This window comes from Thalassophryne amazonica, chromosome 11, assembly GCF_902500255.1.
Source record: "Thalassophryne amazonica chromosome 11, fThaAma1.1, whole genome shotgun sequence".
In the NCBI taxonomy this organism is placed as follows: domain Eukaryota; kingdom Metazoa; phylum Chordata; class Actinopteri; order Batrachoidiformes; family Batrachoididae; genus Thalassophryne; species Thalassophryne amazonica.
The window spans coordinates 79,959,207-79,987,131 of NC_047113.1; the positions used below are offsets into that span (position 1 = coordinate 79,959,207).

At 47.0% G+C, this 27,925-nt stretch overlaps 1 protein-coding gene across 2 annotated transcripts in view; it reads left to right on the plus strand.

Moving 5' to 3' along the window:
* Nucleotides 1–27,570, plus strand: part of slc44a1b (solute carrier family 44 member 1b) — a 64,094-nt gene extending 36,524 nt beyond the window's left edge. For both annotated transcript variants that reach the window (XM_034182268.1, XM_034182269.1), the window contains exons 9-16: nt 11,783–11,969; nt 13,156–13,324; nt 14,386–14,542; nt 23,078–23,161; nt 23,246–23,383; nt 23,527–23,763; nt 24,483–24,581; nt 27,344–27,570. In XM_034182268.1, the coding sequence (XP_034038159.1) occupies nt 11,783–11,969; nt 13,156–13,324; nt 14,386–14,542; nt 23,078–23,161; nt 23,246–23,383; nt 23,527–23,763; nt 24,483–24,581; nt 27,344–27,367 (1,095 nt within the window). In that variant the 3' untranslated portion in view covers nt 27,368–27,570. The remainder of the gene's footprint in view (nt 1–11,782; nt 11,970–13,155; nt 13,325–14,385; nt 14,543–23,077; nt 23,162–23,245; nt 23,384–23,526; nt 23,764–24,482; nt 24,582–27,343) is intronic.
* The last annotated feature ends 355 nt before the right edge of the window (nt 27,571–27,925 follow it).

Here is a 27,925-nt window from a genome sequence, read left to right on the forward strand (position 1 = left end):
ACAGTTTATTAAGCAAAAATAAAACTGTTTCTTTTACATGGCATGCTCTGTTTTACTTCACATTATGAATTAAGAGCACCCTCAATATTGTTTTAAACACACCCAATGTTCACCTGCTAAATTTTCAACAAAAAATGCCAAACAAATGAAAGATAATGAAAACTCAGGCGTGTGCAGATGAATTTGTAATTAAAAGTGGCTTGCAGAACAATACACAAAACAAAAAGTCTGCTACTTGTTCAGTAAACATAAAATGATCTTTAGTCTTTCACATAACATTCGCACCATGTTTAACATATCAGTCCACTTACTGAACTTTCAAAATAAGAACAAAAGCATAATGAAAACCATTAAATAAATACTGTCAGTAAGGAGGCGTGGTCGCCATTTTAATTCCGGGCAAGTTAGTGATTTGCGTGCGTAGAAGTTCAAGAAACAGGTGGAATATACCAGAAAGCTGCGCATGTTGGCAAAGCCACAAATGGAGGAACAAGGGAGACAATATTTCCTTCCATAAGTAAGTGGTTTTGGTTCTTCTTGTCACTTTGTCCGTGATATTTGGATGATAAACAGCTGTATGTTTCCTGCTGTACCTGTGTCGCCCGATGACACGGACCATTAACTCTTCACTTATGGCTTGTTGATATTTTCCACTGCTAGACCAATGTCTAGTTAAAATACTTGTCGTTAGTGATTAAAATTGTTCGACAAGACGGGATTTTTTTTTTATTTGCACCTTAAAATAATGAGATTATAATGACCCGCGCTGTGCCGCTCACAGTCACACCCACACATAGAGATGTGTACACACACCACTGACTTCATGAATGAAACTCGGTCAATAAAGGATAACTGTGTAAAAATATTATATGTATATAAATATATTGTAATGGTTTTAGGAGCTGTGCTGCGTTGAACAGCTGCTGCAGCAGGACGCCTCAGCTCAGCAGCTTGAACAGCGTAGATCCGTGTCCGTGTAACTTTCAACCCTAATATTTGGGAATGTGTGTGTGTCAGAGTAAGTTTAATACTTTCCTGACATAATTTAATGTCATTTAATTTTACTGGCTCGATATCCAGGTAAAATGGTATTTTAACACGTATTTTGCGAGCATTTTTCTGAGTGTGTTCAGTCGCAAATCTCCATTGAAGATGCATTAACATTCGGGTACTGTTGGGAAAGTGTAGTGACACGGACCCACAACAGGGGGCGTAAATGAACGGACAATGGAAGGAGACAAATTATAACACTTTACTGTTGTGAATGTCACAACCAAACACAGCAGATTCAGAATGTGCAACAGTCAATTAATAAAGGTGTCGTGTGGGCAGGCTCGACGATAGGAGACGCCCGTCTGGAAACGAACCGGAACCACACGATTTCCACCACCACCTGACCCCGAGGAATACTGGAGCCGCCAAGTCCCGGAGTCCCCAGGTGGCCACCTTCCCGGCGTGTCGGATCTGGTACTGCTGGCAGAAAGCAAAAGACAGTCAAAGGGTGGGTGTGTGAACACCCAGTAACAATGGTGGGAATGCCACCTCCACCTCTCACTCAACACGTTGCAGCGGTCTCAGATGAAAAGGAGCGCTGTCTTGCACAGCCTCCGCAAAAACGACCGGTTCTCCTGCAAACACAATAACAGATTTATAAATCACAAAGGCTGAGAGTATTACCTCCAGATGAAGATGATATCTCGGCAGTTTGGTGGAGGTGTCTTCCTGCTTTTATACCAGATGTGATGATTAGTGACAGCTGTCACCACGGCTTGTTCCTGAGGCGGCAGCGCCCTCTCGTGCATGAAGCCCGCACTTCAGGCAGGGCGCCTTCTGGTGGTGGGCCAGCAGTACCTCCTCTTCAGCGGCCCACACAACAGGACCCCCCCCTCAATGGGCGCCTCCTGGCGCCCGACCAGGCTTGTCCGGGTGGCGACGATAGAAATCGGCCAGGAGGGCCGGCTCCAGGATGAAGCTCCTCTTCACCCAGGAGCGTTCTTCGGGTCCATACCCCTCCCAGTCCACCAAATACTGGAAACCACGGCCCATTCGACGGACGTCCAAGAGCCGGCGAACTGTCCAAGCCGGCTCCCCGTCGATAATACGGGCAGGAGGCGGCGCTGGATCGGGTGCACAGAGGGGCGAGGTGTGATGCGGTTTTATCCTGGAGACATGAAAGACCGGATGGATCCGCAGTGAGGCCGGGAGTTGGAGCCTCACTGCGGTAGGACTGAGGACCTTGAGGATGGGGAAGGGTCCAATGAATCGGTCTTTCAACTTGGGGGACTCGACCTGGAGTGGAATGTCCTTGGTGGCAAGCCACACCTCCTGCCCGGGCTGGTAAGTGGGGGCCGGGGACCGTCGACGGTCTGCATGGGCTTTAGCCCTCGTCCGGGCCCTCAACAAGGCCGAACGGGCGGTGCGCCACACCCGACGGCATCTCCGCAGGTGGGCCTGGACCGAGGGCACACCGACCTCTCCCTCCACCAAAGGAAACAAAGGGGGCTGGTACCCCAGACACACCTCGAACGGGGAGAGGCCGGTGGCAGAGGACACCTGGCTGTTATGAGCGTACTCGATCCAGGCCAGATGTTCACTCCAAGCCGTCGGGTGTGCGGAGGTCGTGCACCTGAGGGCCTGCTCCAACTCCTGGTTGGCCCGTTCGACCTGTCCGTTAGTCTGCGGGTGATACCCAGACGAGAGGCTTACAGTGGCCCCCAGTTCCCGGCAGAAACTTCTCCACACCTGCAAGGAGAACTGGGGACCGCGATCCGAAACGATGTCTGTTGGTATCCCATGCAGCCGGACAACATGGTGGACGAGGAGATCCGCCGTCTCCTGGGCCGACAGGAGCTTCGGGAGGGCCACGAAGTGGGCCGCCTTGGAGAAACGGTCCACTATCGTGAGTATGGTGGTGTGTCCCCGGGACGGCGGGAGGCCCATGACAAAATCCAGACCAATGTGGGACCAGGGGCGGTGAGGCACAGGAAGTGGCTGTAGAAGTCCCTGTGCCTTCTGGTGGTCAGCCTTGCCCCTGGCGCAGGTGGTGCAGGCCTGGATGTAAGCCCGGACATCAGTCTCCAGGGACGCCCACCAGAAGCGCTGCCGGACTACTGCCACGGTCCTACGCACCCCTGGGTGGCAGGAGAGCTTGGACCCGTGACAGAAGTCCAGAATGGCAGCTCTGGCTTCTGGTGGGACGTATAGTCTGTTCTTCGGCCCTGTTCCGGGATCCGGGCTCCGTGCCAGGGCCTCCCGGACGGTCTTCTCCACGTCCCAGGTCAGAGCAGCCACGATAGTGGACTCCGGGAGAATGGGTTCCGGTGGATCCGACAGCTCGGTCTTGACTTCCTGTTCATGCACCCGGGACAGGGCATCCGATCTTTGGTTTTTGGTCCCGGGGCGGTAGGTGATCCGGAAGTCAAAACGGCCGAAAAACAGTGACCAGCGGGCTTGCCTGGGGTTCAGTCGCTTGGCGGTCCTGATATACTCCAGGTTCCGGTGGTCAGTGAAAACCGTGAAAGGCACTGACGCTCCCTCCAGCAGGTGTCTCCACTCCTCAAGGGCCTCTTTCTCCGCAAGGAGCTCTCGATTGCCCACGTCATAGTTCCGCTCTGCTGGGGTCAACCTGCGGGAAAAATAGGCACACGGGTGAAGAACCTTATCGGTTTCTCCGCTCTGGGATAGCACGGCTCCTATCCCTGAGTCAGAGGCGTCCACTTCAACCACAAACTGGCGACCAGGATCGGGCTGCACCAAGACCGGTGCAGTCGAGAACCGGCGTTTCAACTCCCTAAATGCGGCTTCGCACCGATCTGACCAGGTGAAGGGAACTTTTGGTGAGGTCAGGGCCGTCAGGGGGCTAACTACCTGACTATACCCCTTAATGAACCTCCTGTAGAAATTTGCGAAGCCGAGGAACTGTTGCAGCTTCCTACGGCTTGTAGGTTGGGGCCAGTCTCTCACCGCTGCGACCTTGGCCGGATCCAGGGCGACGGAGTTGGAGGAGATGATAAACCCCAGGAAGGACAAAGAAGTGCGGTGAAACTCACACTTCTCGCCCTTCACAAACAACCGGTTCTCCAACAACCGCTGCAGGACCTGACGTACATGCCGTACATGGGTCTCAGGGTCCGGAGAAAAGATGAGTATATCATCCAGATATACGAAGACGAATCGGTGCAGGAAGTCCCGCAAGACGTCATTAACCAAAGCTTGGGACGTCGCAGGGGCGTTAGTGAGGCCGAACGGCATGACCAGGTACTCAAAATGACCTAACGGGGTGTTAAATGCCGTCTTCCATTCGTCTCCCTTCCGGATCCGAACTAGGTGGTATGCGTTCCTAAGATCCAACTTTGTGAAGATTTTGGCTCCATGCAGGGGGGTGAACACTGAATCCAACAAAGGCAACGGGTATCAGTTGCGAACCGTGATCTCGTTCAGCCCCCGATAATCAATGCATGGACGAAGACCGCCATCTTTTTTTCCCACAAAAAAGAAACCTGCTCCCATCGGAGAGGTGGAGTTACGGATCAGCCCGGCAGCTAAGGAGTCCCGGATGTAGGTCTCCATTGATTCGCGCTCAGGTCGGGAGAGGTTGTACAGCCTGCTGGACGGGAACTCCACGCCTGGCAACAAATCGATGGCACAATCATATGGACGGTGCGGGGGAAGAGTGAGTGCCGATCCTTGCTAAAAACGTCAGCAAGATCGTGGTACTCAACCGGCACCGCCGACAGATTGGGGGGAACTTGGACCTGCTCCTTAGCCTGGGAACCGGGAGGAACCGAGGATCCCAAACACATCCGATGGCAGGTTTCGCTCCACTGTACCACCACCCCGGACGGCCAATCAATCCGGGGATTGTGTTTCATCATCCAGGGGAACCCCAGAATCACACGGGAGGTAGAAGGAGTCACAAAAAACTCAATCTCCTCCCTATGATTCCCTGACACTACCAGAGTTACTGGTGGTGTCTTGCGTGTGATTAAAGGGAGTAGGGTGCCATCTAGTGCTCACACCTGCAATGGTGTAGGTAGCGCCACCAGAGGGAGCCCTACCTCCCTGGCCCATCTGCTGTCTAACAGATTCCCTTCTGACCCTGTGTCTACCAGTGCTGGGGCCTGAAGGGTTAAATCCCCACTAAGGATTGTAACTGGGAGTCGTGCGGCAATATGTGTGTGTCCCACGTGAATTTTTTGGCCCACCCTAAGCCCAGTCTCTAGGGGCGGGCGTTGGTGTTTAACCGTTCGGGGCAATCGCTCAATTGATGCTCCATTGAGCCACAAACAAAACATGCCCCGCATGGAAACCTCCTCTGTCTATTAGGTGGTCTAAATGTGGCCCTGCTCGTGTCCATAGCTTCGTCAGCAGGGGGAGCTGTCGCCCCACGGGACGTAGAGGCCAGGGAGCGTGGGAAGTGCGGACCTTTCTCGGACCCGGAAGGAAGAGGGACGGCGCGCGCCCGGCCACGTCCTTCGTCTCGTTCCCGACGGCGTTCCTCCAACCGATTGTCTAACCGTATAACGAGATTAATAAGCCCATCTAATTCCCGCGGTTCATCCTTGGCCACTAGGTGCTCCTTTAGGACTGACAACAGTCCGTTTACAAAGGCGGCGCGGAGCGCAGCGTTATTCCAGCCGGACCTCGCAGCCGCGATGCGGAAGTCGACTGCATAAGCGGCTGCGCTCCGGCGTCCCTGTCTCATCGACAGCAGCACGGTTGAAGCGGTCTCTCCCCTGTTAGGGTGATCAAACACAGTTCTGAACTCCCTCACAAACCCAGTGTAAGTGTGAAGGAGCCGTGAATTTTGCTCCCAAAGCACCGTAGCCCAAGCGCGTGCCTCTCCCCGAAGCAGAGTGATCACATAAGCTATTTTGCTTGCGTCTGATGCGTACATGACGGGACGTTGTGCGAAGACGAGCGAACACTGCATAAGAAAGTCCGCGCACGTCTCCACACAACCTCCGTACGGCTCAGGAGGGCTTATGTATGCTTCAGGGGATGGTGGGAGGGGTTGTTGAACCACCACTGGAACATTAATATCTAGCACAGGATCGACAGGAGGAGGAGCTGCAGCAGCGCCCTGAGCGCTTGCCGCCACTTGCGCGGAGAGAGCCTCCACCCTGCGGTTCAGGAGGATGTTTTGCTCGGCTATTTGATCCATTCGAGCCGTAAAGGCGGTGAGAATATGCTGTAGCTCACCAATCACGCCTCCTGCAGATGCCTGCGCTCCCTGCTGTCCCATTGGTTGTTCAACAGCCTGGTGATGCCCCTCGGAGTCCATGACGCTGGCCGAGATATCCTGTTGGGAAAGTGTAGTGACACGGACCCACAACAGGGGGCGTAAATGAACGGACAATGGAAGGAGACAAATTATAACACTTTACTGTTGTGAATGTCACAACCAAACACAGCAGATTCAGAATGTGCAACAGTCAATTAATAAAGGTGTCGTGTGGGCAGGCTCGACGATAGGAGACGCCCGTCTGGAAACGAACCGGAACCACACGATTTCCACCGCCACCTGAACCCGAGGAATACTGGAGCCGCCAAGTCCCGGAGTCCCCAGGTGGCCACCTTCCCGGCGTGTCGGATCTGGTACTGCTGGCAGAAAGCAAAAGACAGTCAAAGGGTGGGTGTGTGAACACCCAGTAACAATGGTGGGAATGCCACCTCCACCTCTCACTCAACACGTTGCAGCGGTCTCAGATGAAAAGGAGCGCCGTCTTGCACAGCCTCCGCAAAAACGACCGGTTCTCCTGCAAACACTCACAATAACAGATTTATAAATCACAAAGGCTGAGAGTATTACCTCCAGATGAAGATGATATCTCGGCAGTTTGGTGGAGGTGTCTTCCTGCTTTTATACCAGATGTGATGATTAGTGACAGCTGTCACGGATGATGGGTGACAGCTGTCACCACGGCTTGTTCCTGAGGCGGCAGCGCCCTCTCGTGCCTGAAGCCCGCACTTCAGGCAGGGCGCCTTCTGGTGGTGGGCCAGCAGTACCTCCTCTTCAGCGGCCCACACAACAGGTACTTCATCAATATTTTGCCTGATTAGGAGACGTTTTCGATTCAAAGAAAAAAAAAATATTATATACAGATAATATCATAAAATGCATTAAAATTGTAATCCTGCAAAGTAATCCCCATTTTTACTAAATATACCTGTAATCTGAATGTCTTTTTTTCTGTAACTAGCGGAATACAGTTACCATTTTTTTGTATCCTAATTACGTAACGCCGTTATATGTATTCCATTACTCTCCAAGCCTCCTTTTTGAAACCCTATTAACTCAACCAATAATTTGCATCACCTTTGAACAAAATTGGAGCAGCTCTAACTTTTGACCCCTGTACAAACCGAAACTGAACTTTGTCACCATTCTTGTTGTTTTTACCCCATAACTCTAGAGAATTCAGTCATAGATACTCCAAACTATACCTTTTTGGAATCTTTACAATCAGACAAATAATGTGGTATAATTTTCAATATGACTGGAACATTTTTATATTTTGACCCCTATGTAATTCTTCAATTGACCCCTATGTGGACACCTATTGAAAATTCAAGTGGCCCGTCGGTTTTTTCAAAAGAGTAATATCTAAGGTGTACTTTTGCCAAATTTGGTGCTTCTATCACCATTTGAAGGATTCCTCTGGAAATATTCTGTTATCTGCTGCACTATAAGTGCTTTTATTTAGTTTTTGGTTTCTTGTGGCATTTTGGAAATGTGCCTTCCTCAAAACACTACATGTACTTGTACGCAATTTTTGGGGCAGCCCTGTGAAAAAAAATCAATCAAATCTTGATTGATGAAAAAATGACAGGTCTTGGGGGGGAAAGCGTAGACTTATAGAGAAAAGACAGCGCTCTCTCTCTCTCTCTCTCTATTTTCAGTTTCAGTGGAGCTTTATTGATACGGGAAACATCCGTTTACATTGTCAAAACAAGTGTTACATCGAGCAAGAAAGACAAATTAATCTCTGTCGTGCTCTGGCTCTGCTCTCCCTATCTCTGTCCAAGAAATTACCTCTTGTTAAAATGCTGAAACGTGCATTTCCAACATGCATTTCTGACTCAGACTGCAGGCGCTGCTTTTTCTCTCCCTCCTCACACAGCCCAGCAGCGCACAGCAGCCAGTCAGACTTTTAGCTCACACACAGACAGGTCCAGGATCGGAAAACTTTCCAGGTTGTATCGGGAAATTCCGATCCATGAATTACATTGGTATCGGAAGCCGATACCAATATTGGATTGGATTGGCCCCATCGCTACTCTAAATCCTGGGAGAACAACTTGAAGATGTTTTATTAGTACCCTACGATGAGCAATGGCTTTTTAAATCCCGCACAGACAAAACGTGGCCTTAGTGTGTGGCTGAGTGAACGAGCTAAAACACTGTGCCAATGTTGACATTTAAACCAGTATGTCAAAGAATAAGTGCAGTGTGAAAACACACCATGACCCAGAGTAGGAGATCCACTGGTCCTCACTTGCATCCATGAGAACCCAACATGTTGATGCTGCAGTAGTTTTTACACAATTAGAATTTTGTGGACCAACTGATGACATTAATTGCTAAATCTCCGTGAAAACAGGAAGTCTCACATTCGGAATCCAGATCAGATGACGGATGTTTGTTCAGAACACTGCTGTGACATCACAAAACAGGCACAAAATCCTCTGTCAGACTGTAAACAGTGGTTCCTCATACCGGTTGTTTGAGGCACCGTGTCGAGGAGATGATCCAGGACCCTCATTTATCAAACTGTACACAGAAAACCTTCTAAATGCCATCGTACAAACAAACGTTAGTCTGTAAATACTGAAAAATCTGTATTTATCAAGCAGGCACAAATCAGTAAGTATCAGCTGTTGTTAAATCACTCGTACATGTTCATGGTCACTTGCATAAATACACGCCCTCAAATAACCATATATGGTCACAAAACATGTTTTTTCAACCCAACCTGCACTCAAATCTGCAGTGATTAAACCATTACTTAAGAAACCTAATCTTGACCCTAGTGTATTGACAAACTATCGGCCGATATCAAATCTATCATTTTTCTCTAAAATTCTGGAAAAAGTGGTGTCACGGCAGCTCGTAGACTATCTTACTGAGAATAATGTCTTTGAGCCACTGCAGTCTGCTTCTAGAAAATATCATTCCACAGAGACAGCTCTCACTAAAGTGGTGAATGATCTTCTGCTTACAATGGATTCGGACACCACTACGGTTCTGTTGCTGTTAGATCTCAGTGCTGCATTTGATACAGTGGATCATCATATTCTACTTGATAGGCTAGAAAATCATTTTGGGATTACTGGGAGTACCCTTGCATGGCTGACGTTATACTTGACCAGTTGTTCTCACTGTGTTTTGTACAGTAACACTACCTCTAACCTTAGTGACATGAAATTTGGGGTTCCACGGGGGTCTGTCTTAGGCCCCCTGCTTTTCTGCCTTTATATAGCACCCCTTGGGCACATATTGCAGCGTTTTGGGATTACCTTTCACTGCTATGCAGATGATACTCAGTTATACATGCCGATAACTGCTGGTAATCTCGTTCACATAAAATCCTTAGAAGATTGCCTTGCAGCAGTGAGAAGCTGGATGTCTAGAAACTTCCTACTTTTAAATTCTGATAAGACTGAAATGATGGTTCTTGATCCAGTGAGACATCGGCATCAATTTGACCAGTTAACGCTCAGCCTCAGCTCGTGTGTCATACATCACACTGACAAAGTGAGGAACCTTGGGGTAATTTTTGATCCTTCATTGTCCTTTGGCCTACACATTAGAAATATTACTAGGACTGCTTTCTTCCACCTGTGAAATATAGCGAAGATTCGTCCCATCCTGTTTATGGCTGATGCTGAGAGCCTGATCCATCCTTATAGATTGGACTACTGCAATGTTCTATTTTCTGGTTTACCGCAATCTATCATTAGGGGTCTCCAATTGGTTCAAAATGCTGCAGCCAGACTTTTGACACGAAGCAGAAAGTTCGACCACATTACACCCATTTTGGCATCCCTTCACTGGCTTCCTGTCCCAGTGAGATCAGATTTTAAGGTTCTGTTACTAACCTGTAAAATTATTCATGGACTGGCACCTCCCTACCTAGCTGACCTAATTAAACCTTACGTACCAGCCCGGGCTTTACGTTCTCAGGGTGCAGGACTACTTTGTGTCCCTAAGGTGAATAAGAAGTCTGCGGGTCATAGAGCTTTCTCTTATCGTGCCTCTGTGGAATGATCTCCCTGCGTCAATAAAACAGTCAGATTCTGTGGAGATTTTCAAGTCCAGACTTATTTTCCCTTTCATATGGCTAGCATACTGGTACAGTTTTGTTTTACGCTTTTTACTCTTTTAATTCATTTATTAGTAATTGTAGCGGGCCGGCGATCACCTTAGTACTTCTCTGTTTTTCTTGTTTAATGCTGGCAAATTATACAGTATTTTTGTCTTTCTGATGCCTGATTCCATTTTTTCTCTCTGTTTAAGGTGCAGCTCCATCCAGAGATGGGAGTTGTATTCGTGTTGGCGATCCTCCTGTCCTGTGCACCAATAGCATTTCTTGTATATTCGTCCGTGAATTGTTCTGTAATTTATGTTTGTAGCATGGCCCAAGCAGAGGGTCACCCCTTTGAGTCTGGTCTGCTTGAGGTTTCTTCCTCAGAGGGAGTTTTTCCTTACCACTGTTGCTCTGGGGGTTGGTAAGGTTAGACCTTACCTGTGTGAAGCGCTTTGAGGCAACTCTATATATATGAAATATAAATGAAAATAAATTGAAATTGAAAAAATTGAAAAAAAAAACTTGTTTTAGTACAATAATAGTGAAAGTTGACTTTATTTTTCTCCCCCTCGTTTGTGTTAAAACCTGCCTTTTCATTTTATGATAAAATATTTAATTTATAAAAGTATAAATTATTGGTATGTTGTTTTTTCTGTCCAAACCTTGAATTGAATTGAATTGAAAAACCATCGGTAATGACTGTTAAGTCATGTGTCGCATGTTTATTGATTTAGATGTCACAATCACTGGACGATTTTGTAATGAGCTCATCACAAGAACCATCAGAAACCTTACCATTAACTGAATAAGTAGATAATTATTTATGGATGCAGTTGTCTCAGAATCCTTTGAGCTCCTGTGATGTCACCATGCTACCATCTCAGTTAAGATATTAAATCTCTCCTGAAGAAATTTGAGCAGAAAAAATAATATGGGCCCGTTTCTTTTAACATACTAAATAGCAGGAGTGAAGCTATTTGCTTCCTGTCTTGTAGCAGCAGGTGGAGGTTGAGCTGTTTGTTTCTAAAGGTCAGAAGCTGCTGTTTCTTTCACACAAGACGTCTGTAGGTTTTAACACCAGTCTGTTTCTAACTCCACACAATTACTCGTGTATTTATTAATCTGTGGAAATAAAGAACGTGTGTGGATGAGGTTGCACACTGTGATGGCAACACTTTTTAGTTGCAGTTCCCCTGTTCGACCACTAGATGCACGGTCACAGCTGTGTTCAGATTTACACACATTCCTCAGTACAAGTTGGTAAATTCCACACTTTGAGTAAGACCGTGTCACTTTGAGACACGGTCCATTTGAAGAATTCCGACTCGTAGAGTAAAAATGTTCACTCAGACCAGGCTGGACCGCCCTTGGTCCCTCACACAGATCAGGTCGCTCACTTTTTTAAACATGAATTCATCCTTGTTTATTTCTGTAAGCGTGAAAACATGGCATGGGTTGTTTCTCTGTCTCAGATGATCCTGCTGCTGTTGATGCTGTTTATGAGAAAGCGAGTCGCTCTGACCATCGCTCTGTTCCACGTGGCAGGAAAGGTCTTCATCCACCTCCCTCTCCTCACCCTGCAGCCCTTCGTAACCTTCCTCGCCCTCCTGCTCTTCTGGATCTACTGGATCCTGGTGCTGCTGTTCCTGGGAACCAGCGGTGAGTGCTGCAGCTGTCACATGAACCAGACCATCATGGAAAAACTTGATCGGGCAGGTCAAACACCTACTCTGATGGTTTCACTTGAGTCATTTTTCAAAGGCTGGAACAGCAGGTCCATTTATCAGAGGATCCTCCATTCAAATCCCCTGTAGACCATCAGACTCAAGGCCCTTGAGCAAGGTGCTTAATCCTAAATTTGCTCCCTGTGTGTAGTGAAGACTTTGCATGGCAGCGCCCTGACATCAGTGTGAGTGTGAGGTATTGCTGTAAAGTCCTTTGACCATTAAAGCCCGACATAAATGCAGTCCATTTACCATTAAGGTTTGTTAGGTTTACAGTATCGTTGGTTGCATATGCAGGCTGGACATGGTCCACCGTGGTGGATGCTGGCACTGAACCAGCCAACCTGATATTGAGCCGATTCAGGATTTGTGATGTCGATCTCTTTGTGTTTGGGGTGATGGTGAATTGAGTGGGTCAGAGGTCTGCTGGCAGCCAGTTCCCTGTTCAAGTTGGGGTTGCACAGAGTAGGCATTGGAGCCCCATTTGACTCGTGGACATGGGTGCTTCTTATGGTTGTCAGATTTGGACTCGAACCAGTGACCTAAGGCAACAATGGGATGTTTTTGGAAACAGGTCTCTTTGGAGGATCTTTGGGTACTGCTGGAATGACTTTGTGTCAAACAAACGGTTTAAGTAACCGTTTGTTTGACACAAAGTCATGAGACTCTGATGAATAGTGTCACTGACACTGTGAGGGGACATCAGCTTCGACATGTCCACGTCCATGCGGTGTGTTTCTCTGGTCATGATCCAGCATGCAAGTGCCTCAGTGTTGATGACCCCAGAGCCTGGAGAAGGTCAGGAACACACCCATGTTTCACCTGTCTGTAGCAGATAAATTGTTGTTAGGGAGAGATCTGGGAACAGATCATTTGTCTGCCTGAGTGGTTGCCTTCCAGACCCAGAGCAGTTCCGTGGTGTGGTGGATGAAGCGATGTGTGGCATCAGTACATGCTTCCAGATGTGACCTGATCAGACTCTGACCAGTTGTCAACCACTGGCACCAGAACAAATCTGTCATGATTCAGTGAAGCTCAGCCATCATCAGTTAAAAAAAAAGAAAAAAAGATGAATATTTTGTTGTTGTTTCTTCAAAACATGGGTCCAATGTGTTCCACAGGGAACCCAGCGCAGAATGAGGAGACGGGGCTGACAGAATTTCGGCTGACAGGGACTTTGCAGTACCTGACATGGTACCACGCCGTGGGCCTGGTGTGGATCAGTGAGTTCATCCTGGCCTGTCAGCAGATGACGGTGGCCGGTGCTGTGGTCACCTACTACTTCACCAGGTGGGTCACGTCTGTCCGCGTTTCAGATTTGAAAGCCTTGGTTGGGACACACACAGGGTGTAAGTTTACAGCAAAGACAAAAACCAGGGTTGTGAATTGCATGTTGTCTAAAAAAAAAAAGATGTTGAGTACAACAAACTTTGTTGTAATTCTGTAAATTTCATAATTTAGTATTGACAAAATCCAATACCTTGTCTGCATCATGACACCCGGGTAACTGATCAGGTAGGGGATTGCCTGTTGGGGTTAAATACAGTTAAATACAGTTGGGACTTTGTGTGGCCTGTAGCCTCTACGGTAACCATGAAGGCCCAACAGGAAAAGTATATGAGACGGCTAATGGGGCTCTGGTGAAACAAGAAGTGCTCAACAGCAGGTGGGGGGGTGGCTTCATCACCCAATGGCTGTGAAGGTGGATGAAGGCTGCACCAGGTTCACAGACCCCGATCGTCTGGGATTTCCCAGCCATCGGACCAGGCTAAGGATCTGCCAAATACCTTGTTTGTTGGTGTGTAACGACATTCCCACTTTAAACAAACCCACGTACAGGCATCTCTACACTGACCCTGAATGTAGATATCCCATCTGGGAATTGATCAACAGACAATCTTCCTCGTTACAATGGGATTGCCACGATGATTGACAAAGATTATTGTCAGAATTGACTGAGGTTAATTCTGTTGGTTAAAACTTTATTTTGCTGGAGAGTTTTGGAACACAACCAAGTAGTGAAGATGAAGTGGGAACGTCTATCTGATGTTCTAAGTGTTGGGGCTTGGCGACTTGGTTTGGTCTGAGATGTCGTTGGGCTGAGTGAATTAGCAATTGGTTGGAAAAATCAGGAAGTCGCAGAAAACCTTTGGAGTTAGGACGAGGAGGCTTTTGTGTGTCGAATCGGGAGATAACGGTACCACAGCATCATTGTTCATGGAATAGAACACTCATGGAGCTAAAAAGCTTCTAGAAATGTGGCTGGACTGACTTGTCTTGTCCTGCTTGGTATCTTTGGTGTTGGTGATCCAGGGTTAATGAGGAATAAACAAGAACATAATGTCTTTCAGGGACAAGAACAGACTCCCGGTGACGCCTATCCTGTCATCAGTGCTGAGGTTGATGAGGTACCACCTGGGCACCGTGGCCAAAGGCTCCTTCATTATCACACTGGTGAAGATCCCACGACTCCTCCTTATGTACGTTCACAACCAGCTGAAAGGAAAGGTACGGCTCTGATACACCTCGACATTAACGCCGCTAACTGACAAATGTTGACCTAAAGCAACTTGAGGATGAGCTGCAGTTATTTTGATGGCCGAGAGAATGATGTAAAATGGATATTTAGTTAAATTAGGCAGCGGGACTGAAGCTGAGATTGGTCATGTAGGCAGCAGATGTTTGAGAGGATGAGCCCAAAACACACAGAAGTGGAACTGGCAAGGTCAATGTTTGTTGTGTTTCTGTGTTGGATCGCTATATGTCTATTTTCTCAATGTGTGAGTTAGCTTAGCTACGCTAATCAAAAATCACACAAACCTGCTGTGAAATATTTGCATCCGTCTCCAGTGTCCACTATCCCGTCTCGTTTATGTTTTTTTTGTTGTTGTTGTTGTTTTTGTTTTTTTGTTGTTTTTTTTATGGCGGTGCGTTCAGACGCAGCGGCTTGTGGTCTCTTTTAAGTGCAAGTGTGTTTGTGTGTGTGTGGGTTTTCGTTGTTTTTATTTGTCGTTTCATTGGGCGAGCATCATGTACACCAGACTTCAGTTCCTGCAGATTGGATTAAGCAGTAAACAGACGATTACAGCCGAGTTATGGCAGGCGGCGTCGGGAGAGGAGGCAGAAACGCGGCTGTCAAGCTGGAGTCCTGGTGAGGCTACAGAAACGGCCGTACAGACCGCCGCTCCCCAGTGTTTTTCTTGCCAACGTGAGATCACTGGGGAATAAGATGGATGAGCTGAGGATGCTTGTGTGTAAGAACAGACTTGTGAGGGAGTGCTGTATGCTGCTTCTCACTGAGACCTGGCTCCACTCATCCATCCCGGACAAAGCTATCGAGCTAGCAGGCTACACAGCACATTGTCATGACAGAACACGGGCCTCCGGTAAGAGCAGAGGAGGATGGGTGTGCATTTTTATCAATAACACCTGGTGCATGGACTCAAAGACTGTGAGCAGTCATTGTTCTGCAGATTTGGAGTTCATGTCTGTTAAATGCAGACCCTTTTACTTGCCCCGTGAATTCACAGCTGTCATGATTATGGCTGTTTACATTCCACCTGGTGCTGACTCTGGCTCCACCCTCGGGCGGCTATATGATACAATCAGCAAACAACAAACCACATATCCTGAGGCTGTCCACATTATAGCAGGTGATTTTAATCATGTTGATTTAAAGACTGTTCTCCCCAAATTCCATCAGCATGTTAAGTGTCCAACGAGGGGAGACAACATACTGGACAAGGTGTATTCTAACATCAAAAAGGGCTTCAGAGTGAAACCTCTACCCCACCTTGGCCTCGGACCCGGCGCTACGAGGGGGCGTTTTGGGGGCGGCGCCCCCTCACGTCATCAACCTCGCCCCCTCGGATATGAGAGTTATCAAAAATAAAAATAAAAAAGAAAGAAAAAGAAATACTGGAAAATATAGCACCTCGCAGTTTCGCAGATTTTTTTAGTCCAATTTTGCATGCTTTTTTTTTTTTTTAAACAGCGCATTGTGCTCTGCGTCCTCATCAAGCAGGCTGGTGTTCTGTCGAGATGATGGGACACGTGTTGCGGCACCGCGAAGGGAGAGCACGCGCATTGTGTTCTGCGTGTCTGTTTATAAGAATCTTCTCGCCCAGAAGAAAAAAGAGCACCAACAACTACCCATAACTGTGTTCTTCACTCGGAAAATGACACCTGCAGCGAGGTGTGAGTGGAAAAAGGCACGACAGTGGCACGGCGCCAGGACGAAGAGGTGCGATCAGGGGAACTGTGAAATACTGGTCAGTCACTATTAATAATTTCTTATGTGTCAAACCTCGTATGTTGATCGTTAAAATTTAATTTGTTAGTTCTAAAAGCCATCATAATTATTTATAGGAAAATGTTCTATTTGTATTTCTCAAACAAATGTTTGGGCCTGAAAACAGGTTGGTCTTATTTTTCTACTAAGGTTTGAACTTTGAGAGTGTTTACACACCAGAGAAAAGTGAGAAAATGTTAATGCCTGTTTGAGAAAAGTGTGTAGTGAGGGGTTTTACAGCCTTAAAACGTCTATAATAATTGTAAAAAATAACGCTGACTACTTCACGGATTTCGCCTATTGCGGGCTATTTTTAGAACGTAACTCCCGCGGTAAACGAGGGACCACTGTATATCTACATGAAAGGTTTATGTGGGGTTAATCTACTGTCTCGTGTCGTTTCTCAGATCAGTTGTTGGTTTGGTTTTGTGGTATGCAGGAGATCACTTGACCAAGGGTCTATATGTTCAAATACTAATTAAAAAATACTGTCATCACTCTTTACTCTTAGTCAGTCTCTTACAACGGTGTAGCCTAAATACACAAGCTTTCTAGGAGCGCACCCAATTCATTATGCACACTCAGAGGCAGGTACCCTCCGGTGCGCACTTTTTTTGTGTGTGTGGGGGGGGGGACCCTGCCCCCTGTGATAAACTCATCGCCCCCTTAATATTTTTTTTCTGGCGCCGGGCCTGCTTGGCCTGTCAGATCACATGTCCCTGCTTGTGAGGCCAGCATACATCCCCCTCAGGAAAAGTGCTCCTGTTATATCCAGAACTGTTAAAATCTGGCCTGATGGTGCTATTCAACAACTCCAGGACTGCTTCGAGTCCACAAACTGTTTTTGAGCATGAGGACTTGGAGCAGTATACAGCAGCTGTCTTGGGATATATCAGGTTCTGCACCGACATGGTCACTGTGGATAAGTACATCCGTGTTTATCCCAACACGAAGCCTTGGATGACTCGGGAGGTGCGGAACCTGCTCCAGGAGAGGAACTCCGCCTTCAGGTGTGGTAATGGGGAGCTGTACAGCACCGCCAGAGCCAACCTGAAGAAAGGGATCAGATGTGCCAAGACAGCTTATAGGAGGCGAATAGAGGACTGCTTCCAGAGTCAGGACTCTCGGCGGGTGTGGCAGGGTGTTCAGCACATCACGAACTACTGACCCAGCACCCTGTTGGCATACTACAGTAATGCCTCACTGGCAGAGAACCTCAATAACTTCTTTGCCCATTTTGAGGTGCAGCCACCAGAGACAGTCGTCGTCCCCTCACCTGCTCTCAACAGCTACGTCCTCACGCTGGAGGAACAGGAGGTAAGGCGGGTGTTGAGGGGGGTGAATTCAAGGAAAGCTGCGGGTCCGGATGGCGTCTCGAGATGGGTGTTGAGGGAATGTGCAGCTCAGTTAGCTGGTGTGTTTACATACATTTTCAACCAGTCCCTGAGCCAGGCTGCTGTCCCCCCCTGCCTGAAGTCCTCTATTATTGTCCCCCTCCCTAAGAAGACCAGGATCAGTTGTCTGAATGACTATCGCCCGGTGGCACTAACTCCGATTATTATGAAGTGCTTCAAAAAGTTAGTCCGGGCCTACATCATCTCCTTTCTTCCCCCTGGGTTTGACCCTCATCAGTTTACTTATCGTGTGAGCAGGTCCACGGAGGATGCCATCATTATGGCTCCACATGCTGCTCTGTCCCATCTGGAGCAGCAGGGGAGCTATGTGTGGACATTAGCTCAGCATTTAATACCATTCTTCCAAGCAGGCTGGTGATTAAGTTGTTGGACCTGGGGGTGTCCCACTCCATTTGCCGGTGGATCTTGGACTTCCTCACAGACCGCTCTCAGAGGGTGAGAGTTGGCCCTCACATCTCTTTGGCCATTAGCCTCAGCATCGGCTCCCCTCAGGGCTGCGTGCTGAGTCCTTTGCTCTACACCCTCTACACCTATGACTGCATCCCCTCTCACTTCAGCAACAATATCATTAAGTTTGCTGATGATACTACTGTGGTGGGACTCATTTCTGGTGAGGATGAGTCCGCCTATAGAGAGGAGGTGCAGCGGTTGTCGGCCTGGTGTAGGGAGAACAATTTGATCCTCAACACCTCAAAGACAAAGGAGATGGTGGTGGACTATAGAAGGAGGAAAACAGTCATCCAGCCACTGGTCATCGATGGGGACTGTGTCGAGTGGGTCTCTGAATTTCGTTTTCTGGGCATGTATTTGAGAGATGACCTGACTTGGAGCACAAATACTATGGCTACCATCAAGAAGGCACACCAGAGACTCTATTTCCTGAGGATTCTCAGGAATAACCATCTGCCACAGAGACTGCTGGTGTCCTTAGTAGAGAAGCTTGAATCTTCGACTGGACTGGGTTGCTTGACGTGAGGACGTTTCGCTTCAAATCGCAGAAGCTTCCTCAGCTAAAATTCTTGCTCTGGTAGTCTAACTTCCGTCTTGACTCTTGTAGAGAAGAATAAAACAGAAGCCAACAAAAGCTGGCGTTTTTAACCTAACCAGACCCCTCCTACCGAGAGGCCGACTGCTACAGGCTAGTGACTAAACAATAGCTCTAATTAGCACCTATTGTGCTCTGATAAGCACCCTCCTAATGACAGGGCAGCTGTCCCTCCTAATGATAGGACGGAAGTCTCTCCTGATGGCTCCCTTGACGACTCTCCTGGTGACGTGAATGACTCATTACCATGAACAAAAGACTGAAACTGCTTTGACCTGAGTACCCCATTGTAAACAGGGGACAAAGCGTGTCTGAGACCCCCTCCCCGGTTAAGGCTGGGTTTCAACTGTTTTACAAAGAATGCTTCCTTGACACCTCTCTCAAACCATTTCTTCTCTCTGGCTAAGATTTTAACTTCCTTGTCCTCAAACGTGTGGTTAGTGTCTTTCAGGTGGAGATGAACTGCAGACGGAGGTCCACTGGCACCCTCTCTGCAGTGCTGGTATAGCCTTTTGTGTAAAGGTTGCTTAGTCTCACCTATGTAGTGTTCATTACAGTTTTCCTGACACCTGATAGAATACACTACATTGCTCTGTTTGTAACTAGGGATCCTGTCCTTAGGGTGAACTAATTTCTGTCTCAAGGTGTTAACTGGTTTAAAGTAAACTGGGATTTTGTGCTGTCTGAAGATCCTCTGTAGTTTTTCCCCTACTCCTACTAAATAAGGGAGAGACACTCCTCTTCTTCTTGTCTCCGTCTCCTGTCTATCTGGTCTCTTTGTTTTCTGGGACTTCTGCACTTTGTCCAGGGACCATCGTGGGTACCCACATACTGTGAGGGCTTTCCGTACAAGTTGTTGTTCTTTAGCCCTTCCCTCTGCAGTTGTGGGCACCTGTAAGGCTCTGTGTTGAAGGTGCCCACAACTGCAGAGGGAAGGGCTAAAGAAATTAGTTCACCCTAAGGACAGGATCCCTAGTTACAAACAGAGCAATGTAGTGTATTCTATCAGATGTCAGGAAAACTGTAATGAACACTACATAGGTGAGACTAAGCAACCTTTACACAAAAGGCTATACCAGCACCGCAGAGAGGGCGCCAGTGGACCTCAGTCTGCAGTTCATCTCCACCTGAAAGACACTAACCACACGTTTGAGGACAAGGAAGTTAAAATCTTAGCCAGAGAGAAGAAATGGTTTGAGAGAGGTGTCAAGGAAGCATTCTTTGTAAAACAGTTGAAACCCAGCCTTAACCGGAGAGGGGGTCTCAGACACGCTTTGTCCCCTGTTTACAATGGGGTACTCAGGTCAAAGCAGTTTCAGTCTTTTGTTCATGGTAATGAGTCATTCACGTCATCAGGAGAGTCGTCAAGGGAGCCATCAGGAGAGACTTCCGTCCCATCATTAGGAGGGACAGCTGCCCTGTCATTAGGAGGGTGCTTATTAGAGCACAATAGCTGCTAATTAGAGCTATTGTTTAGTCACTAGCCTGTAGCAGTCGGCCTCTCGGTAGGAGGGGTATGGTTAGGTTAAAAACTCCAGCTTTTGTTGGCTTCTGTTTTATTCTTCTCTACAAGAGTCAAGACGGAAGTCAGACTACCAGAGCAAGAATTTTAGCTGAGGAAGCTTCTGTGATTTGAAGCGAAACGTCCTCATGTCAAGCAACCCAGTCGAGTCAAAGATTCAAGCTTCTCTACTATGGAAACCACCTGGACAACTGAGAGCCTACACAGAAACTTTTAAGAGATTGTTTTTAATTTCATTGTCATGCACAGTATTTTTTTTCTGGTGTCATGTACAATGATAATAATAAATTCTATTCTATTCTATTCTATTCAACGCCAAATATTCTTGTGTTCAGGTGAGGAATCAAGTGAAACTATGATCTTTTATCCTCTGTGAAACTTGTATTAAGTTGAAAAAGCAGCTTCTCAAATTTTACATCTGTGATGAAACTTGGCAGGAAATCAGCACAATTCAGTGCTGCTGTTTTAATCCAAATGCCCATTAGCTATGAATAGTATCTATCCTCCCAGCTTGTCACTCCCCCTAGTGGTCTGGAGCACTTTTGCAACTTTTGTAGCATCTTTTGTTCATCCATTTTCTATATCCATGCATTCCATTTAAGGGTCATGGGGGGTGGAGCCTGTACTAGTGATCATTAGGTGGGAGGCGGGGTTCACCCTGGATCGGACGCCAGTCCATCACAGAGCCGACAAATACTCTGACTCACACCGACTGTCAGTTTAGAGTCACTAGTTCACCTAACTTGCATTTCTGTGGATGTGGGAGGAACCCGGATCACCCGGCGAGAACCCACATTAACACAGGGAGACCATGCAAATGAAAGGACTACGAGGTCTATTAGAAAAGTATCCAACCTTATTATTTTTTTCAAAAACCATATGGATTTGAATCACGTGTGATTGCGTCAGACAAGCTTGAACCCTCGTGCGCATGCGTGAGTTTTTCCACGCCTGTCGGTTGCGTCATTCGCCTGTGAGCAGGCTTTGAGTGAGGAGTGGTCCAGTCCCCTCGTCGGATTTTCATTGTCAGGAAATGGCGGAATGATTTGGGCTTTTTTTCCATCAGAATTTTTTCAGAAGCTGTTAGAGACAGGCAGCTGGAAACCATTCGAAAAATTTATCTGGCTTTCGGTGAAAATTTTACGGGCTTCACAGAGAATAAGGACTGATACTACAGCTTTAAGGACGGCTGTAAGGACGCTCGGTGCGCCACACTCCGTGCCGCCATTGAGAGCCACAAACCACCGGATCATTTCTAAACGGATGGCTCTGTGGAGCCGGGACCGTCATGTGCACTTTCTCTGGTTATCACAAGAGCTGGACATCAACCATTTTCTGTCAGATTTCACTTTTAACAAGAGATTTTGTCATGGAAAGCCGAGCGGAGGCTTCGCGCGTCACGACCGATTTGCTGATGGAGCAAGACAAAGGAACACCTCCGTTTTGGTCTCACAGGACAGCTTTGAGATGGCGTTCAGACAGCTGTCGGTGGTTTTTCCATTGAGTGATTATCCGAGAAATTGTGGATGTGCCTGGACATGCCAGAACATGTCCCGTGAGGCTTCATCACGGCGTTGCTTTGCGCCATGTGGCACCGCCGCGACGCGCGGAATTCCTCCGCACGTCTGTCTCAATGTGCCGAAAAAGTGCTGATGTCCACGTCTTTTCACAATTCCTGTGCTAGTCAGACGACGTCCCGGATAAAACACAGCGTCCAGTTTGGAAATGAACGGCACATTCCACTGTTATAGGAGTTTTTGTCATGGAAAGAGGAGCGGAGGCTTCGCGCGTCGCGGCGGTGCCGCATGGCGCACAGCAACACCGTGTTGAAGCCTCACGGGAAATGTTCTGGCATGTCCAGGCACATCCACAATTTCTCGGATAATCACTCGATGGAAAAACCACCGACAGCTGTCTGAACGCCATCTCAAAGCCGTCTTGTGAGACCAAAACGGAGGTGTTCCTTTGTCTTGCTCCATCAGCAAATTGGTCGTGACGCACGAAGCCTCCGCTTGGCTTTCCATGACAAAATCTCTTGTTAAAAGTGAAATCTGCCGGAAAATGGTTGATGTCCAGCTCTTGTGATAACCAGAGAAAGTGCACACGACGGTCCCGGCTCCACAGAGCCATCCGTTTAGAAATGATCCGGTGGTTTGTGGCTCTCGATGGCGGCACGGAGCGCGGCGCGCCTAGCGTCCTTAAAGCCGTCCTTAAAGCTGTCCTTAAAGCTGTAGTAACAGTCCTTATTCTCTGTGAAGCCCGTAAAATTTTCACCGAAAGCCAGATCAATTTTTCGAATGGTTTCCAGCTACCAGTCTCTAACAGTTTCTGAAAGAATTCTGATGGAAAAAAAGCCCAACTCAGTCCGCCATTTCCTGACAATGAAAATCCGCCGAGGGGGTGGACCACTACTCACTCAAAGCCTGCTCACAGGCGAATGACGCAACCGACAGGCGTGGAAAAACTCACGCATGCGCACGAGGGTTCAAGCTTGTCTGACGCAATCACACGTGATTCAAATCCATATGGTTTTTGAAAAAAATAATAAGGTCGGATACTTTTCTAATAGACCTCGTAGGTGGAAGAGAACCTGGAACCTTAAGCGGTGCCAACCACTAAGTCACTGCCCCCTTCTGTAGCATCTTTCTTGTTGTATTTGAAGTCTAGATTTGCAGTTCATTTCTGTGTGTACTTGTAAATTCTATTTGTCACTGATCATTCTAAAGTCCACCACAGATCACCTGACACAGATGATCTTCTGTATCTGCAGGAGAACGCGTGCGCTCGCTGCATGCTGAAAACGTGTATCTGCTGTCTGTGGTGTTTGGAGAAGTGCCTCAACTATCTCAATCAGGTGAACATAACAGTTCCATTCTCTTGTTTTCCGCTTTGCTCCCTCGTGGTCACTGTGTAACTGGTGTCCCGTGTCTTTCCTCAGAATGCATATGCAGCCACAGCCATCAACAGCACCAGTTTCTGCACGTCTGCACGTGACGCCTTCGTGATCCTGGTAGAAAACGCACTGCGTGTGGCCACAATCAACGCCGTCGGAGACTTTGTTCTCTTCCTGGGGAAGGTGAGCCAAAGGACGACGACGGACACATGGAGCCCGTGTCCTTTATTGTTGTATTCATCTTCATTTTGTTATTTCTGTGTGAGTATTTGAACCTAGTCACTTTCAAACTGTGCAGCTGAGCTGACCTCACTGCGTGTCCTCAGATCCTGATTGTTACATCGACGGCGTTTGCTGGAGTTTTACTCCTGAACTACCAGCGGGATTATGCAGAGTGGCTCCTCCCCCTCATCATAGTCTGTCTCTTTGCCTTCCTGGTGGCCCACTGCTTCCTGTCCATCTTTGAGATTGTGGTGGACGTTCTCTTCCTCTGCTTCGCTATTGACACAAAGTACAACGACGGCACCCCGGGGAAGGAATTCTTCATGGACAAAGCTCTGATGGTGAGACACTGCCGCATGTCTGCTGGTTATGTAGTTAGAAGATTTGGTTTTCCACTCACCAAAGGGTCGGTTTTGAATTCCTGGTTTCCTCAATCTGTGGGTGTCACAGTGTCCCTGAGCAAGGCACTGAAGAGTACATTGGTGTGTAAGTGAAAGGGTGAACGTGAAGCTCTTGTAACGTAAACCCCTTGACCACTGAGTCACTCAATGTTCCTGGTCAGCACAAATTGAGCTGACAAAAGTTGTATCAATACAGGTGGTCAAATACATAAAGTTGGAAGCAATATGACAAAACGTGACCTGTCTGAGAGAAACGTAAATTAACCTTTTGTTAATGGACGGTGTGATTAACAAAGCTGAATTATTACCATCAGTTTGTGTCATAAATAAATAAGTGAATCATCAGCATAGAAGACTTCCTCAAGTATTGGTGAGTCAGCACACCGTTCAACTGCTTCTAAAGTGAATTATGTTTTGTTTTTGTTTTTTTGTTTTCTTTTTTGGATCCATAAATGACCCCACCCCTTGCCTCCAACCAATCAGCTGACTCCACTCAAGTCTCCGCCCCCTCTTCTTTCTGTGTTATTGTTGTTTTTGTCTTTTTTTTTTGTGAACTTATTTTCCCTCATGACTTTCCTGGACACTCCCTGTCCATATATCGATTTGTTCTTGCCCCTACTTTGGTGCTGTACTCCTACGTTGGTCTGTGTCTCCTGCAGGAGTTTGTGGAGAACAGCAGGAGACTAGAGCGAGCGGTGGAGCGTGGAAGGAGTCGAGCCAAGGAGGTGGTGTCAGAAGGAGCAGAGATGAAGCCCATGGTGAGTGACGGTGGAGCTGTTCAGGGCGTGGCAGGACCCCGTCATATATCTGAGGACACGGGGGCGGGGCTGGATGGGGGCGAGTGGGAGGTGTTGCAGGAGTTCCACGTCTACTACCTAATGGTCGGGGTGCTGGTGGATTGGGTGCTGGCCGAGCCAAGCAGCCTCGTCCTCTGTCTCAGCGAGGACATGGTCCTGTTCCTCTTCGTCTACCTGCCTACCTCCACACTCTCCCTGTTCATCAAACTGCTCCACCAATCAAACCCTGCCTCTTTGCTTGCCACCAACTCTGCCTCTGTTGCCGCATGCACATGCTAACTGGTGCACATCGACAGACACAAGCATGCTGAAGGACATTTGCTGACTGATGCATGCTCAGTAACCTGCCTCATCAACTTAAACTAACCTTGTTTTTTTCACATCCTAATTTTGTATATTTTTTTTATTTTAAATTTATTTTTATATTTGCATGCTATTTTGCAACTCTTTTTTTATTATTTATTTTTGCCTGTGTCACCGTTGTGCTTTCTCAAGGCATAGAGAGCGCTGTGGATTCAGAGATAAAGATCTAAAATCTTTCTCAGTCAAGTGCAGGTTCTAAAACCAGCCAACCTAAATGATCCAGTTCATGTTCCCACTAGGCGTTAGCGTAAAGTCCTCACTGTGGACATCCTGATTCATGGTTTTCCTTCCAAATTGGTGTCACCACTATAAACCTGGAAATGTGACATAAGGTACAAGGCCTCACTATTGATTATTTTGAATACCAGGAGGTCAAGGTCAAGAAGATCTTATGCAGTCATGAGGTCACTGGACAAAAGTGGTTGACCATGGAGGTATCTTTGGAGGAGAATGGTGCTCACTGTATGGTTGTGAGACGTGGATGCTAGTTAGTGACCTGAGGTGCATTCTGGATGCCTTTGGTATCAGATCTCTTCTTGGGTGCCGTTGGAATGACGATTCAAACAAGGAGATTTGGGGAGACTGTTTGGGAAACTGATAAGATCTACCTCCAGCTTTGTGAAGGAACATCAGCTATGACATCTCTGCAACACAGGTGTTTCTCTGGAGAAGACCCAGCATGGAGGTTTCTCAGTATTGAGGATGCCCAACAACTGGAAAAAGGACATTTGACATGGCTGTGGCAGATAGATGGTTACTTCTGAGAGGTGGGGATAGACTCCCGCCAGTACCATCCAGGACCCAGGGCGGTTCTGTAATGTGTCTAATATTGGGACGTGTGGCACCTGACCTGTGGTTGATTGCCTTTTATGAATGCCTTCTCTGGTTGGTTGGTTGGTTGGTTGGTGTGCGCTTTGGTTATGGAACTCATTACCAGGAGTAGGATGCATACCAGCTGTCACATTTGTCCAGATTTGACCTCTCAGCCAGTTTATCCACAGACCAGCATTAAAGGCCTAGAAGGAGTCTTCTAGACTGGCTAGCAAAAACACGTAAGCACATCACAAACTTTTTTTTTCTTAAATGACCGGTTATGTGACTAACTGAGACAAATTATTGATTTCGGCAACTGCTTGATTTGGTTTTCAGTTTGTGCTCCTGTTGTTGGACTTTATTTGTCTTCTATGGTTTGAAAACATGGATCAGATTGTTTTGCTCCTTGACACTTAAGGCGTTTCCCTTTAAGCATTTTACTGCTGTCTGAGCAGGATGACATCATTTTCCAGATGCTCTGTGTCGTCTTTATGCAGTAAAACGTACAGCTTCCATTTCCACATTTAGCCACTGAGGAGAATGTTTTTGAAGATCTCCAAAATAAGGAAATTCTAGCTGCCTGTAGAAGAGACGTTAAATGGTTCTGAATATCAAATTAATTTAAGCACAGTATTTAAATAAAAGCATTGATTGCTACCACCTGCTGGCTGTTTTAACTATGTTACACACTGAAAGTTTTCAGGTTGCATGTTGTTGATTTTCAGTGATCCACGTAACGATATCTGGAGGTTGAGTTAAAAGTACAGTGTCCTCTTGTTTTGGTCTGAAGGATTTGACACTTGTTTCAGCACGTGTCTCTTTCAGCACTTGAGCTCCTGTTGATGTTGAAGGACAACGGTCCCAAATGTTGAGTGCTTGTCAACGCGTTTTAGTTTCACCCTTGGTAGTAATGAGATGTGAGTTGATTGCAACACCCCACATGCATGCTCGGCCTTGGACACGTGTTGTGAGCAGTGTTGCCACAGTTACTTTGAAAAGTTACTTTATTAGTTACTTTTTACAGTTATTTCACTAGCAGCTGCGGAAGTAATGTAACAGGTCTGACAGGTCAACTATCAGTGCACAGTCCAAGGATCTCTATCTGCTCACTAAGTTGGATTTTGGTGGTTCCAGACAACAGGGACATCAGTTCCTGGGTAATGTCATGGTCTGGTACTTGCTGGCTTCACAGGTTAGAACTTGGGTTTCCACACCAGTTTGGTTCAGACTGAAGAAGCCACTAGGATGAATGGAGAAACTTCTTCAAGAACAAAACAAAAAGTCCAGTTGTGTACTTGGGTTGTACATGATGCTGATGTCCCGTTTACAGTCTGAATGAAATCATGTGACTTCAGCTCAGGTCTAATCAGACCGTAGCTACATGACTCCACTGTCGCTCTTTTCATAACCATCCCACCGCCCTCCATTTTTCATTCCTTACTTCCCGTTTTCAGTATTTCGTCTTCCATCGTCAAGCTGAGACGTTTGAAGACACGGCGAATAATAACCCAACGGGATTCACTTTTTGTTTTGTTTTTTGTTTCCAGGCTCCGGGAACAAGTTCAGCTTGACCAAAATCACCGAATGGGACTTCTTAAAGAATGGACAGAAAAAAAGACATTCCAAAATGTTTATTTTTACCAATGTGTAACATGTTTACTATGGTTTCACTCCAGGGAATACAATATTTTAATAAGAAACTGTAAAAACGTAACAATGTAATGAAGCACTTTATATTGAAGCGCTGCATATTTTAAAAAAGGCTGATGCATTTTTCGTAGTGATGTCCTTTTTTATAAGCCTAAACAGTTGACATGTAGTCACATCACTGTACTAATACTTTGGTTTTCTTTGTTTGCGTAGCAAAGTTCTTTTTGGCTCAGACGAGAACAAGATTATCTGCTAATCACGCAGACAGCGGTCATGCACTTGAGATTTGTTTTTAATGACGCAATGATGAACAAATATTTGATTGGCACCTCCAGTGCACTGGTGATGGAGGGGCGGAGTCTTTCCTGACAGTGTGTGTTATTCCTCCTCTCGCCCGCAGGGCATCATCCTACGCTGTAACTGACAGTAACAGCAGCCATAAACTTCCACGTCAGATTGGTTGATCAGACTTCCGTCCC